Source organism: Protopterus annectens, chromosome 3.part1 (assembly GCF_019279795.1).
Source record: "Protopterus annectens isolate FY-2018-M chromosome 3.part1, PAN1.0, whole genome shotgun sequence".
In the NCBI taxonomy this organism is placed as follows: Eukaryota; Metazoa; Chordata; order Ceratodontiformes; family Protopteridae; genus Protopterus; species Protopterus annectens.
In genome coordinates, this window is record NC_056732.1 from 121,329,897 (window position 1) to 121,342,326 (window position 12,430).

The 12,430-nt window shown below is 46.4% G+C and overlaps 1 protein-coding gene across 1 annotated transcript in view; it reads right to left on the reverse strand.

Annotated features, from left to right (window-relative positions):
* The window catches only part of CMTM6 (CKLF like MARVEL transmembrane domain containing 6), a 513,325-nt gene extending 506,528 nt beyond the window's left edge, over positions 1-6,797 (reverse strand). Inside the window, exon 1 of the mRNA XM_044066642.1 lies at positions 6,518-6,797. Within this exon, the coding sequence (XP_043922577.1) occupies positions 6,518-6,655 (138 nt within the window). The 5' untranslated portion in view covers positions 6,656-6,797. The remainder of the gene's footprint in view (positions 1-6,517) is intronic.
* Between the last annotated feature and the right edge of the window lie 5,633 nt (positions 6,798-12,430).

Consider the following 12,430-nt stretch of genomic DNA (forward strand, 5'->3'; position numbering starts at 1 on the left):
TACAACTATGTCTAAGGAACATAAACCATCCGGTTTTAAGAAGTGCACGAGGTGTGGATTTAAAATGTCCATTACGGATGACCACTCCTCATGCGTCTATTGTCTTGGCGCCATACATCTCCAAGAATCCTGCAGTGTGTGCCATGCGTTTTCCTCTTGAGTCCTCCAGGAGAGGAAAAACAAATTAATCCTTAGAGGATTAATCAAGCCTTCTTTCGAGGAGGCTTTATCTTCCTCTCCTTCTTCTAAGAAGAGGAAAGCTTCGGCTCCGACCAGTCAGTCGGAGCCGACGGCTAAGAAAGGCAAGCAGACTTCTCCATCGGCTCCACAGACTTCGGAGCCGAGGTCGGAACGGTCTGCCTCGATGCCTCCTACCTCGACCCGTCTGGTTTCGGAGCCGAGGTCTGGAGCATCGAGAGGCGGGTCATCCTCATCGGCTCCACTGATATTGGAGCCGATAAGGGTCATCGGCTCAGACACTTCCCCCTTGGAGCCGAAGTCTTTATCGGAGCCGAGAGAAATTTCGGTGAAGGCTTCCTCGGAGCCGATAATAGTGGAATCCTTTCGGAGCCGATCCCCAGGCCCTTCGGAGCCGATGGAGAAATCGGTTCGGGCCCAGTCGGTATCCTCGAGATCTTCCAGGATGTCTGATTCGGACATCGACAGGGTACTCCTTCGACTCTTCCAGTCTCCGGTGTTCCAAAAGATGGTTTCGGCTCCAGCCCATTTGGCTTCGGAGCCGATGGTCCACTCCCTTACAGTTCTTCCTCCTCCAACAGCTTCGGCACCATTGGAGCGGGTGTTGGTGGAACCAGTGGAGGTGTTAGGGTCAGACCCGACCCTTGCTCCGACTCCGGCTCCTGGGTCGGAGTTCAGTGCACGGACTTCTTCCTTCGGCCCTAGGGGAGGCTTGGGATTGATGCCTTGGTCCCAAGTCTTCCTCTTGGTGCATCGGCGGCGGGAGTACCGTCTACTGTCGTGGCCACGGAGGGGGGACCTTCCCAGGATTCTGGTGGTCCCGCCTTCAGGGCTATAAGGAGTGCTCTAGCCAAGTCTTCTTTGGCCACCTCCACAGTTTCCCCGGCTCCTTCCCTACTCTTGGAGACTGGGTCGTTGGCAGTTCCCCTGTCAGCAGACAGTGGAGCCCCTGGGCCTCAGGTTACCCCCGCTGGGGTTTCTCCCCTCTTGGAGGTCCTTCTGAAGCCTCTTCAGATGAACCTCCCAGGAAGAAAACGTGCAAGAGGAAGCACGTTGACTCCCCTGATGAGTCTTTGACATCTGACACTGATCTCGATGATGCAGAGGGGTCCCCCAAGTCGTCCTCGGATGATGTCTCCTTTGCAGACATCCTTGAAGCCCTAAAACAACGAGGCGGCTGGCAGTCCAAACTTCCCTCTGCTGATGAGTCGGTGTTCCTGAAGGCCTTCGGGGCTCAGCCCTCCACCTCCTGGGTGTCTCCGCCCTTCGACGAGCTCTTGGATTTGATCTGTCGAAGGGCGTGGGAACACCCGGACTCTGTGGAACCGGTGCCAGCTCGTCCAAACAAATTTCTTTCAGCACCCCCAGATAGAGAGTTCCTCATGAAAGGTGTGGCTCTGGATGCTATGGTGGTGGCATCTGCTACACAGCAGGATGTAGCAGAGGCTTCTACGTCCATCCATCCTCCTAATAAGGAGTCTAGGAGCATGGATCGGTACGGCAAGCGCACCCTTAGTTCAGCGGCCTTTACTTTGAGGTCTCTGAACTACCTAACGCACTTTACGAGATTCCAGAGGGATCTGATTAAGGAGCTATCCGATACCCTCTTAGGTAACCTGCCTGAGGAGCTGGCCCAGACGGTTGGATCTCAGCTGGCTACAATGTCATTCATCTCGAACTCGTCCATGAGGCTCATCTCGTATGCGGCCGAGGGGGCGAGTAGAGCGGCAGGTACAGGCATTGCGCTACGGAGGCAAGCCTGGCTTCGCCTGTGTCATTTTGCGGAGGCCTTCAAGTCTTCATTCGCCGACGTCCCATTTGATGGGTCCTCCCTGTTTGGGCCCAAGGTGAAAGACACACTTACCCGCTGTGAACAGGAGGGTAAGACTCTGACTGCCGTAGGGGCACGATTTTCCACTCCCTTTTGGCCTTATTCCAAGGCTAAAAGAGGAGGGAAGATGTGGTTCCGGAGATCGCAGAAGTCTTACTCCTCTCAGTAGGAAGGTTCCCCCTCCAGAGGCAGAGGAGAGGGAAATTCATCAGGAAGACGCCGTCCCAGAGGCGGCAGAGGCCCCTGCAACACTGGAGACCGCGAGTCCTTTCGTGGCTCCTCAACTTTTCATAGTCCCGGAGGGATTGCCTGGCTGCGCTGCTCCGGAGTCAGTCGGGGGTCGTTTTTCGAAGCACCTAAAGGCCTGGGAAAGGATCACTCAGGACCGATGGGTGCTTCGAATTATCGCCGGAGGTTACACCATCCCATTCTGTTGTCCCCCCCCCTCAGTCCAAAAGAATCCCGGACCCACCACCCAGTCAACGGGATACCGCAGCCATAGAAATTTCAAAACTGCTGCAAAAAGGAGCCATCCAACCGGTCCCCGCAGACCAGATCGGATTAGGGACTTACTCAAGATTCTTTTTAGTGCCAAAAAAGACCGGGGACTTGAGGCCCATTTTGGACCTAAGCAACTTAAACCGTTCAGTCAAGAAGTCCAAGTTCCGAATGGTCACTTTACAAACCATTCTCCCGTTGTTGGAGAAAGGTGTTTGGATGTGCTCCATAGACCTCAAGGATGCGTATTACCATATCAAAATACATCAAACGTCCAGGAGACACTTGCGCTTCAGCCTAGGAAGCAGTCATTTTCAGTTTTGTGCGCTGCCCTTTGGTCTCACCACAGCCCCCAGGGTGTTCACCAAATGCTTGGCAGTAGTGACTGCTCACTTGAGGAGTCTAGGATTCCAGGTGTTTCCGTACCTAGACGACTGGCTTCTAACTGCCACCTCAAAGCATCTACTTCTACAGAGCCTGCAGGCCACAACATCACTGGGCAATTCCCTAGGAATCACCTTCAATTGGCCAAAGTCTGTGTTACGGCCATCTCAAAGGATAAAATTCATAGGGGCAGAGATAGATTCAAATCAGATGCGGGTCTATCTACCTGCAGACAGAATTCAGATCATACAAAGTCAGGTTCGAGCCCTACTCCCCAAGTCCAAAGCCCCAGCCAGAATGGTCTTGCAACTATTGGGATCGATGTCTGCCACAGTTCTGCTAGTTCTCTTGGCAAGGTTACACATGAGAATCCTCCAGTGGCTTCTCTCAACTCAATGGTCCTTTCAGGAACTCCCTCTCAATCATCTAATATGGATCACAGAATCTTGCAGAAGAGACCTTCGCTGGTGGCTAGTGTCTTCCAATTTGGATCAGGGACGACCCTTTGCTCTTCCTCCTCCGGCAGCCACGTTGACCACGGACGCCTCCCAGACGGGATGGGGGGGGGCATTCCCTGGGCAGGTCAGTCCAGGGCAAATGGCATCCGGAAGAGACCTCTCTCCACATCAACATCCTAGAGATGAGAGCAGTACTCCTGTCCCTTCAAGCCCTTCACTGTTACCTCCCTCAGGGCGTAATTGCTGTTCACACGGACAACATGTCAGTTGTCTGGTACCTGAACAAGCAGGGAGGGACCAGATCCTATCCTCTTTGCAGAGAAGCGATGAGGGTCTGGGAATGTGCAATCTCAACCAATCGCTTCCTAGTGGCAACTCACATACCGGGCAAATCCAATGTCGTAGCCGACAGGTTGAGCAGGACCATTCTCTCTCCTCACGAGTGGTCTCTGAATATAACTATTACAAGACAGATTTTCAGCGAATGGGGAGTTCCTTGTTGCGACCTCTTCGCGACTCCTCTGAATGCGAAGTGCAAGGATTTTTCTCCCTATCCCCGGCTCCGGGGAAGAGCCCTATGGACGCGTTAGTCCATCCTTGGCCCACCGGCCTACTTTATGCCTTCCCTCCAGTTCCGCTACTACCCAAGGTAATTCAGAAGGCTTCTCTCTTAGGGAGCAAGATGATCTTAATTGCTCCGTACTGGCCTCGTCAAGTCTGGTTTCCCTATCTTCGAAAACATGCTCTGGAAGGTCCATGGTTCCTGGACCAGATCCCAGACCTACTGACTCATCAGTCGGGACTACTACACCAGTCCCTACACACATTAAGATTGACGGCCTGGCTCCTCCTCTTCCAACCATAGTCAGGAGACATGCACTGGGCCCAGAGGTAGTGCGCATATTGTCTTCAGCCCACAAGTCGACTATGAAGAAACTTTATTCTAGCAAATGGAAAAGATTTGCTATATGGGCTCAACTCCGGGGCCTGGACCCCATTTCAACTCCCGTAGCAGAAGTACTCAAGTTCCTAACCTCTCTTTTCAACCAAGGCTCTTCTGTTTCTACCATCAAAGTACAATTGGCAGCAATTTCTAACTTTCATGAATCCATAGACCCACCTTTAATGAGCAACAGGTTGTGTAAGACCTTCTTGAAAGGTGCTGCTCTATTAAGACCTCCAGTTTCTCATCCTGCACCTCCATGGGATCTGGATATAGTATTACGTGCCTTGACTTCTTCCCCCTTGAACCGGCAGCTACCTGTGATTTGAAGTTTCTATCATGGAAGACAGCTTTCCTAGTGGCAATTACTTCAGCCAGAAGGGTTTCAGAACTTCAAGCTTTGTCAGTAAAACCTCCGTACTTGGTTTTCATCCAGACAGAGTTTCCCTCAGACCGAATCCTTCTTTTGTTCCTAAAGTCTGCTCTACTTTATGCTTACAACAGTCATTAGAGCTCCCAGTGTTTTTCCAAAATACTCCAATGAAGCGGAATTTATTTTCCACACACTAGATGTCCATAGGCAGTTACGCTTTTTATTTGGATAGGACCAAACAGTCAAGGAATACAGATCAGTTGTTTGTGTCCTTTGCAGAAAACAAATTGGGCAACGCAGTCACAAAGGTCACTATTGCCAAATGGATCAGGGACTGTATTACTCAAGCTTATATTTTTTCTAACGAGGAGCTTTCCACCTCTGTCAAAGCTCATTCTACAAGGGCTATGGCTACTTCAGTAGCATTTCATTCTAAGCTTGCTATTGGTGACATTTGTGCTGCGGCTACATGGTCTTCCCCGCATACTTTCATTTCTCACTACAAATTAGATGTGGCATCTAGAGGGCGAGCTTCATTTGGTTCCACAGTGCTCAGGAGTGTTTTCCAATGAGCCACCCGGGATTTAGGTGCTAGGGACGCTGTCCCATCTTTCAGAATGTAGGCGAGATCGGATCACATAACATCTTTTAGTTATGTACTCACCATAACTTCAGATGTTTGGGATCCATCTCGCACATTCTAATAACCCACCCTCCTTCCCCCTTCCTTGGAGATCAGAGGATATCAGAAGGTCCGAATCCTGTTGTTTCATCTTGAAACATCTAACAATGTTATATAAACAAGCTGTGCATGTGTGCATGAATGCAGACAAACAAGATCTGGGGGATTAGTGGTGGTGCATCCTGGGATAAAGAAAGCTCAGCCAATAAGAGGCCTCGCTCTATAGCATAAGCGTGCCGAGTCCATCTTTCAGAATGTAGGTGAGATGGATCCCAAACATCTGAAGTTATGGTGAGTACATAACTAAAAGTTACCACCTGTCCCATTTCGCGAGGGACAGTTCCTCATTGGGCAGTTGCGTCCTGCAAAAAAATTGAAACAAAAATGGGAAATGCCCTGAGATTTTAGGACAAAATTATTTCCTACAGTTTATGTAATGGTTGCATAAAACAGTTATTCTGTATCTGAAACACCTAAATGTTATAAGAAACAGAATAAGCAACTAAAATGCTACAATAATAAGATTTTATTTAGGCAAAAATGTGAAGTTCTGTCCTGTGTACTGACCGCGGGTATGTTTCGCCCTGCAAAATCTGACGCTTGTACCAAAAATGTCCCACTTTGGGCATTTGAAAAGTTGGCAACCCTAAGTATAAACGGACAATCAATGTATTATTTCCTTTTGTTTGATATTCCCTAAGTAAAGTTTTTGTTTACTACAAAAAGGAAAGGCCAAAGGAATTGACGTCCTTAAAATCCACATTAAAGTACACTGTATCAATTTATGCCCTAAGCCTGCCAAAATAACAACTGGTTAATAAAAGTTCAGCGCAACGTTATTATTTATCATACCGCCACACTACAATGTTTCAAGATTTCTACTTCCTGATTGTATCTACTAGCGTCCTCACAAACTCGCACTTCATTACAAATGCCAACAATGTACATTTTATGTTTCTGTACATTAAATACAAGGTATAAAATCTAACTTATAATGTTTCACTTAAAAACGGAACAAGCCGGATCTAGTTATGACTGTTCCTTTAAAACATGAAAAACGCAGACCTCACAGTCACATTGTTAGAATCTGAGGATTTATGGTTGATATTTGGGGGAAATAAGTACAAGCAGTTATCGGCAGCATACTCACAACTGTAGCGCATTTCGCGATAAAGCGCTCACGGCCTACTCGATCTAACTGAAAGCATAGACATTCACACGGTTTTCGTGTTCCAGTGGGTTCTGTTGTCCTGTTGTAAACTGTTCCATTAGCATCATCAGCTGACATTTTTAACTGGCTGTAAATTTAATATATAAGTATATTATAAAAACTTTAGCAAGATAAAATACTTCTGATGTCTAAACACTTTATTAACCCCAATATACGACTTTAAAATGGTGTCTTTGTTTGTGTGACGCAATGAAATGAAAGTGAAAGTACAAGGAATGTGGACTCTTAGTTTTAAAGACACGCAGGAATGTGTTTTTGTGTATGTCTGTGCTTTTGTGAAGATTGGGCGCCGGGCTGGCAGCTCGACGCCGTAAAAAACACCAGTGCCAATCAATGTGCGGACCGGTGATCCGCTGGGGCGACCTCATAACACGGAAAGAGCTGAAAGACATTGTTTTTGTTTTATTCAGAGCTCGGCACCCGACAAACAGGAAACTCTGGACACTCTGAATTGGCCCTAGGGGGGTGGGGGTGTGTGTGCGCGCCTTCTCTGGAAGGTTGGGCGCCGGGCTGGCAAATCAACACCGTAAAACTCCACTGCCAATCATGAGCGGACAGATGATCTGCTGTGATGACCCCTAACTGGGAAAAACCGGAAATCAGGGTGTCTGTCAGAAACAGTTTTGATGAGAGTGCTTGGGTACTTCTTCGTTGTCGGCGCAACAATTATAACGGGCTTGGGCATTGTCAATTTCAGTGCCACTTGGTTGTATCTTCTTGTAAGACTGACTACTGTGAACGCCCGGGGGTTCTTTTTCCGATATCCCAAGTCGGGCATTTCTTTAAGGAAAATAGACATTTTACGACTCAAACCACACATGCAAAGGACTTTATCTAAAGTGCATTTCCCGAAATATTTAACGTTTCAGTCCCATTTCATATCTACACGTAAATCGTTTAGTCAGAATGGTCTTTTCATTGCGTACTGGAATTCTGTGTGATAAGAAATGTAACCACTAGCACTAGCAAGTTGTTAGACTAAAAAATCCTCTTCATGATATGATACACCTTACAAAAAAAGTGCACAGGTCTGAGTGTTCCTTTTAATGGACTTAAAACAATGGATTTTTTTTCTGTAGTGTTGCATGCCACCTTCGCAACCTCCCATTTCCTGATAAATAAGCCACACCCCTGCATAACAGAAACACAGCCTTGCTTCTGAGTACCCACACCCTGAAGCGCCTATTTTTAAATGCCATATACAGTAACTATACAGGCAGCCTTAGATAATATGGATCCTTTCAGGGACAACCCCAGTGTTGAAAATTCGGGTCTGTCTGCGTTTAAACTGACAAAAACAACACCCACTTTAACTACCTCATGTTTATTCCCACCCACAGTGTCAATTTGCTTGGAATATCCTGTAAATCAGCAATTCGTCTCCTTTTAGTTCCTAATGGGAACTAAAGTCTGTTTTTGCTTTCCTATGAGATTTGAAACAAAACACTGGTGAGCATGAAACTCTGATATCTGGGGGAAAAAAATCAAACGTTTAAGGAGGGAATGGTAAATGTGAAAATCAAGACAGATGAGCAAAAATCTGGATAGCTGATAGGTATGCTTTTATATTTTGAAAATGCTTCTCCACTTCTGAAATGTAAATTACATATTCAAAACTACCTTTCTGGGCAGCAGTACATTTGTGTGTTCTTTTACAGCTGTGATGGCTATGCATATATGTAGGAATAGTTTTCAAAAGATTAATTATGAGCCGAAAGCAGAGGATAGAATTGCACATGGATTACCTTCTATTATACCATGACCCCCCCCCAAAACGTGCAAGCTGATTGGCCAGCGTGCACATTGTAAATCGAGTTATACTAATGGAAAAAGGTCCGGTCGCCCGGACTTTTTTCCATTAGTATAACTCTACTTTTAAAACACTGTCTCGCTATGTTAAATGGGTTTAACATAGCGAGACAGCTTTAAAATAAGCAACGGAGATCTCCGTTGCTTATTTTAAAGCTGTCTCGCTATGCTAAATCCATTTAACATAGCGAGACAGGTTTTTAAAAAAAAGCAACAGAGAAAGCAAGATCTCCGTTGCTTTTTTTACTGTTTCGATATGTTAAATGGGTTTAACATAGTGGGACAGTTTTAAAATAAGCAACGGACATCTCCGTTGCTTATTTTAAAGCTGTCTCACTATGTTAAACCCATTTAACATAGCGAAACAGTAAAAAAAAAAGCAACAGAGATCTTGCTTTCTCCGTTGCTTTTGCGCGCAGTACATCGGAACTGCCGCGGATGCCAGACATCTGCGGAAGGACAGTAAACAGGTTGGGAACTGCTGATTGAGGGCTCAGTGTCTGTTATTCTAAAAGTGTATTAATTCTGGTTTAAGCACTTGGGCTTTCAGGCCAGTTATTTTACATTAAGAGGGTTGGTGGTCTGCACTCTTGTGGGAGGAGAGGCTGGACTCTGCCCTTCTGAGCTGGGAATTTCTGGTTAAAGGCTTATAGTGCACGCATATCTGAACTGCTTCTTACTGAAGTTGGTGCGCCTTGTTTGCTGTGGCATAGACTGGATTCGGGCCTGCTGGATCTAGCTTTGTTTGTGTAACTTGAGCACTAATCCAGGCATTCTCTAAAGTATTCAGTTGTATTTATTACTGCTTGGTAGTAACTTGATAAAAGTGTAGCTATCATTCTAAGTCTTTTGGATTAAGCACTTGGGCTTCAGACCAGTTGTTTTACATTAGGAAGGTTTGTGGCATGCACTGTGGTGGCAGGACAGGTAGCTTTCATCCTTCTAAGTTGGGAACTGCTGATTGAGAGCCCAGTGTCTGTTATTCTTAAAGTGTATTAGTTCTGGTTTAGGCACTTGGGTTTCAGGTCAATTATTTTACATTAAGAAGGTTCGTGGTCTGCACTCTTGTGGGAGAAGAGGCTGGACTCTGCCTTTCTGAGCTGGGAATTTCTGGTTAAAGGTTTATAGTGCCTGAATATTTGAACTGTATCTTACTGAAATTGGTACACCTTGTTTGCTGTAGCATAGACTAGATCCAGGCCTGCTGAATCTAGCTTTGTTTATATGCTTGTTATTTCCCTGGAATGCTAATTCCACCTAATACGCGGCTTCTCAGCGCTTCTGTGGATCACTAGTGATATCTGCATTGCTTACTGTATTTATTTCCTTGTTTCACTTGAAAGAACGTTACTGTTTGTCGTTTTTGCATTTAAGTTACCTGTAACACATTGCACTTAAGTTACCTGGCACTTGCGCGCTAAAGCAATTATATAAGTCAGCACTAAAAATTAAAAGCACTACACCCTCACTCCCCACTGGCCCTTGTTTTCAATTATTAAGGAATTCCCAATATTATTCTAGCATGTCCAAAGGTCAGTTGTCAATCTCCTCTCCGGTCCAGCTGGTGAATCTGGGAATCTTGAGGCAATGATACAACTGCCTCATGTACACAGACAACCCTCTCCTCCTCCCAACAAATTCCAACACATGTGAGAGATGCAACCATATAGCCAAACTGGAGGCTAAGCTCTCTCAACTCAGTACTGGCATAACCAGTCAGGAGGAGAAGGAAACCACACTCACTACAATTCCAGTCTCACATAGACCTACCACGACAGCAAACCAAACACATAATCACACAAAAACATACTCAGAGGCTCTAAGTAAAGATCTGCCTAAGCAGCAGAGACCTCCAAAGCAGACACCCAAGCAACCGCTACCCCAAAACAAAACACGTGCAACACATATCTCACAAATCCAGTGTGCCGAACAGTCACAGCCCTTAAGACTAAACAGCACACCTGATACACTTGTAATAAGTGACTCTATCGTCAGGCACACTGACGTCCTGCTCACCAGGCTGAACAAGGAGAGGGTCATGGTGAGCAGCCTGTCGGGCGCTAGGATCCGCCACATAACACAAGCACTCAGGTCACTCCAAGGCAAGTACAAATATGACTCAGTCATTGTCCATGCTGGTGTGAATGACCTGAGACGTACCTCCCTGGACTACATGAAAAGAGACATAAAGGAGCTCTCTGAGCATGTAGCCCAGGCCAGTATGATCCTGACCTTGAGTAGCATCTTACCCTCACCAAGAATGATGCCACAATATGAAGACAAGATGATCAATTTCAACAATTGGCTTAAGTACTGGTGTCATTCAAAGGGGATCCAATGCCTGTCAGCTTGGGGTGATATGCTCAACAAGCCACGATGCTTCGCTAGGGATGGCTTGCCCCTGTCACCCCTGGGCTTTCGGATATTGGCAAAGGCTCTTGCTACCCCCATAGTGCCTTTTTTAGGCAAGGCTCAAAAGACAAACCCACCTCCATAGGTATCACAAGGGATAAGAAACTAAGAGTAATGCTACTCAACGCCAGAAGTCTAAACCTCAAGATGCACGCACTCAAAACTCTCCTTAGCATGGAGAACATCGATATCTGTGCAGTAACAGAAACCTGGTTCAGGGCTCCCGAGAGCACCCCAGCACTGCCAGGTTATACCTCATACCATGCTTTTCAGCCCCAAAACTTGGACCAAACCACAAAAGGAGGGGGAGTATCTATATTCATCAAAGATACCCACACCTCCAGGTTGGTGGCAAAGCACGAAGCATCAGAGACTATCCATGTGCAACTAACAGTGGGTAAAACTGCCTTACAGTTTATAGCCTGCTACAGACCACCCTCGCAAACCCAGGAACCCCACTCGGCCTTTCTGAGAACACTGGAAAATATGAAGGTCTCTCCAAACACCATTATATTGGGCGACTTCAACTACCCAAACATAGACTGGGAGCATTACTCTAGCTCCAACACCATCGCCCAAAGATTCCTAGAATTTATAAACTCAAATGCTATGCAACAACTTGTTACCACTCCCACAAGAGGGGAAAACATACTGGACCTGATCATCACCAACATGGAGACTCTATGCTCCAGACCAGAAGTGTATCCCTCACTGGTGAGATCAGACCATAAACTAATCTCACTGGATATTCACATCCCTACCCCACCCCCTGCCCAGAAAACCACAGTGAAAAACTTCTCTAAAGCAAATTTCATACTCCTCAAAACTGAGGTGGAATCCTTCAAAGCCCCCGGGCCTGTGGAAAATATGGCCCAGACTGCAGAATCCTTTATAAACGCATTCTATGAACACTTTCAGGAATGCATGGATCATGCGATCCCAAATAAAACCAAGACACAATCCTCCAAAGGCAGACGTCCTGTCTGGTGGACCCCAGCCATAAACAAACTATACAATAGAAGGAGGAAGCTACTAAATGATAGAGCAAAATCCCAAAAAGGGAAGGCATCACTGATCAGTATTAGCAAAAAACTACGGGCACTCATAAAATTGTCTAAGGCCAGCTTCGAGAGAAAAATTGCACAGGACACTAAGGATAATCACAAGGCTTTCTTTAGTTATGTCAGTAACCTGGGTGGTAATTCCCAGATATGCTCAGAATTAGTCCAAAATGACAAAAAATACACTGAACCCACAGACATTGCCAACATCCTAGCTGACAGGTTCAGCGCAAACTTCTCCCCCCCCACCAAAAGGGCAAATATCTATCCCAGCAGAGTGCTGCCCCCCTGACATCTCAGATGCTCAGGTAAGAGCCGCCCTCTCCAAAGCAAAAAACACAGCATCAATGGGACCAGACGGTGTCCCGGGCTGCGTCCTACATGAACTCCAAGAAGAGCTAAACCCAAGCATAAAACTACTGTTCAATCTCAGCCTTACTACAGGATATGTGCCCAAAGAGTGGCATACAGCAACATTGGTCCCTCTCCATAAAGGTGGTGCCTCAATGGATCCTGGAAACTATCGCCCCATAAGCCTGACTAGCTTGGT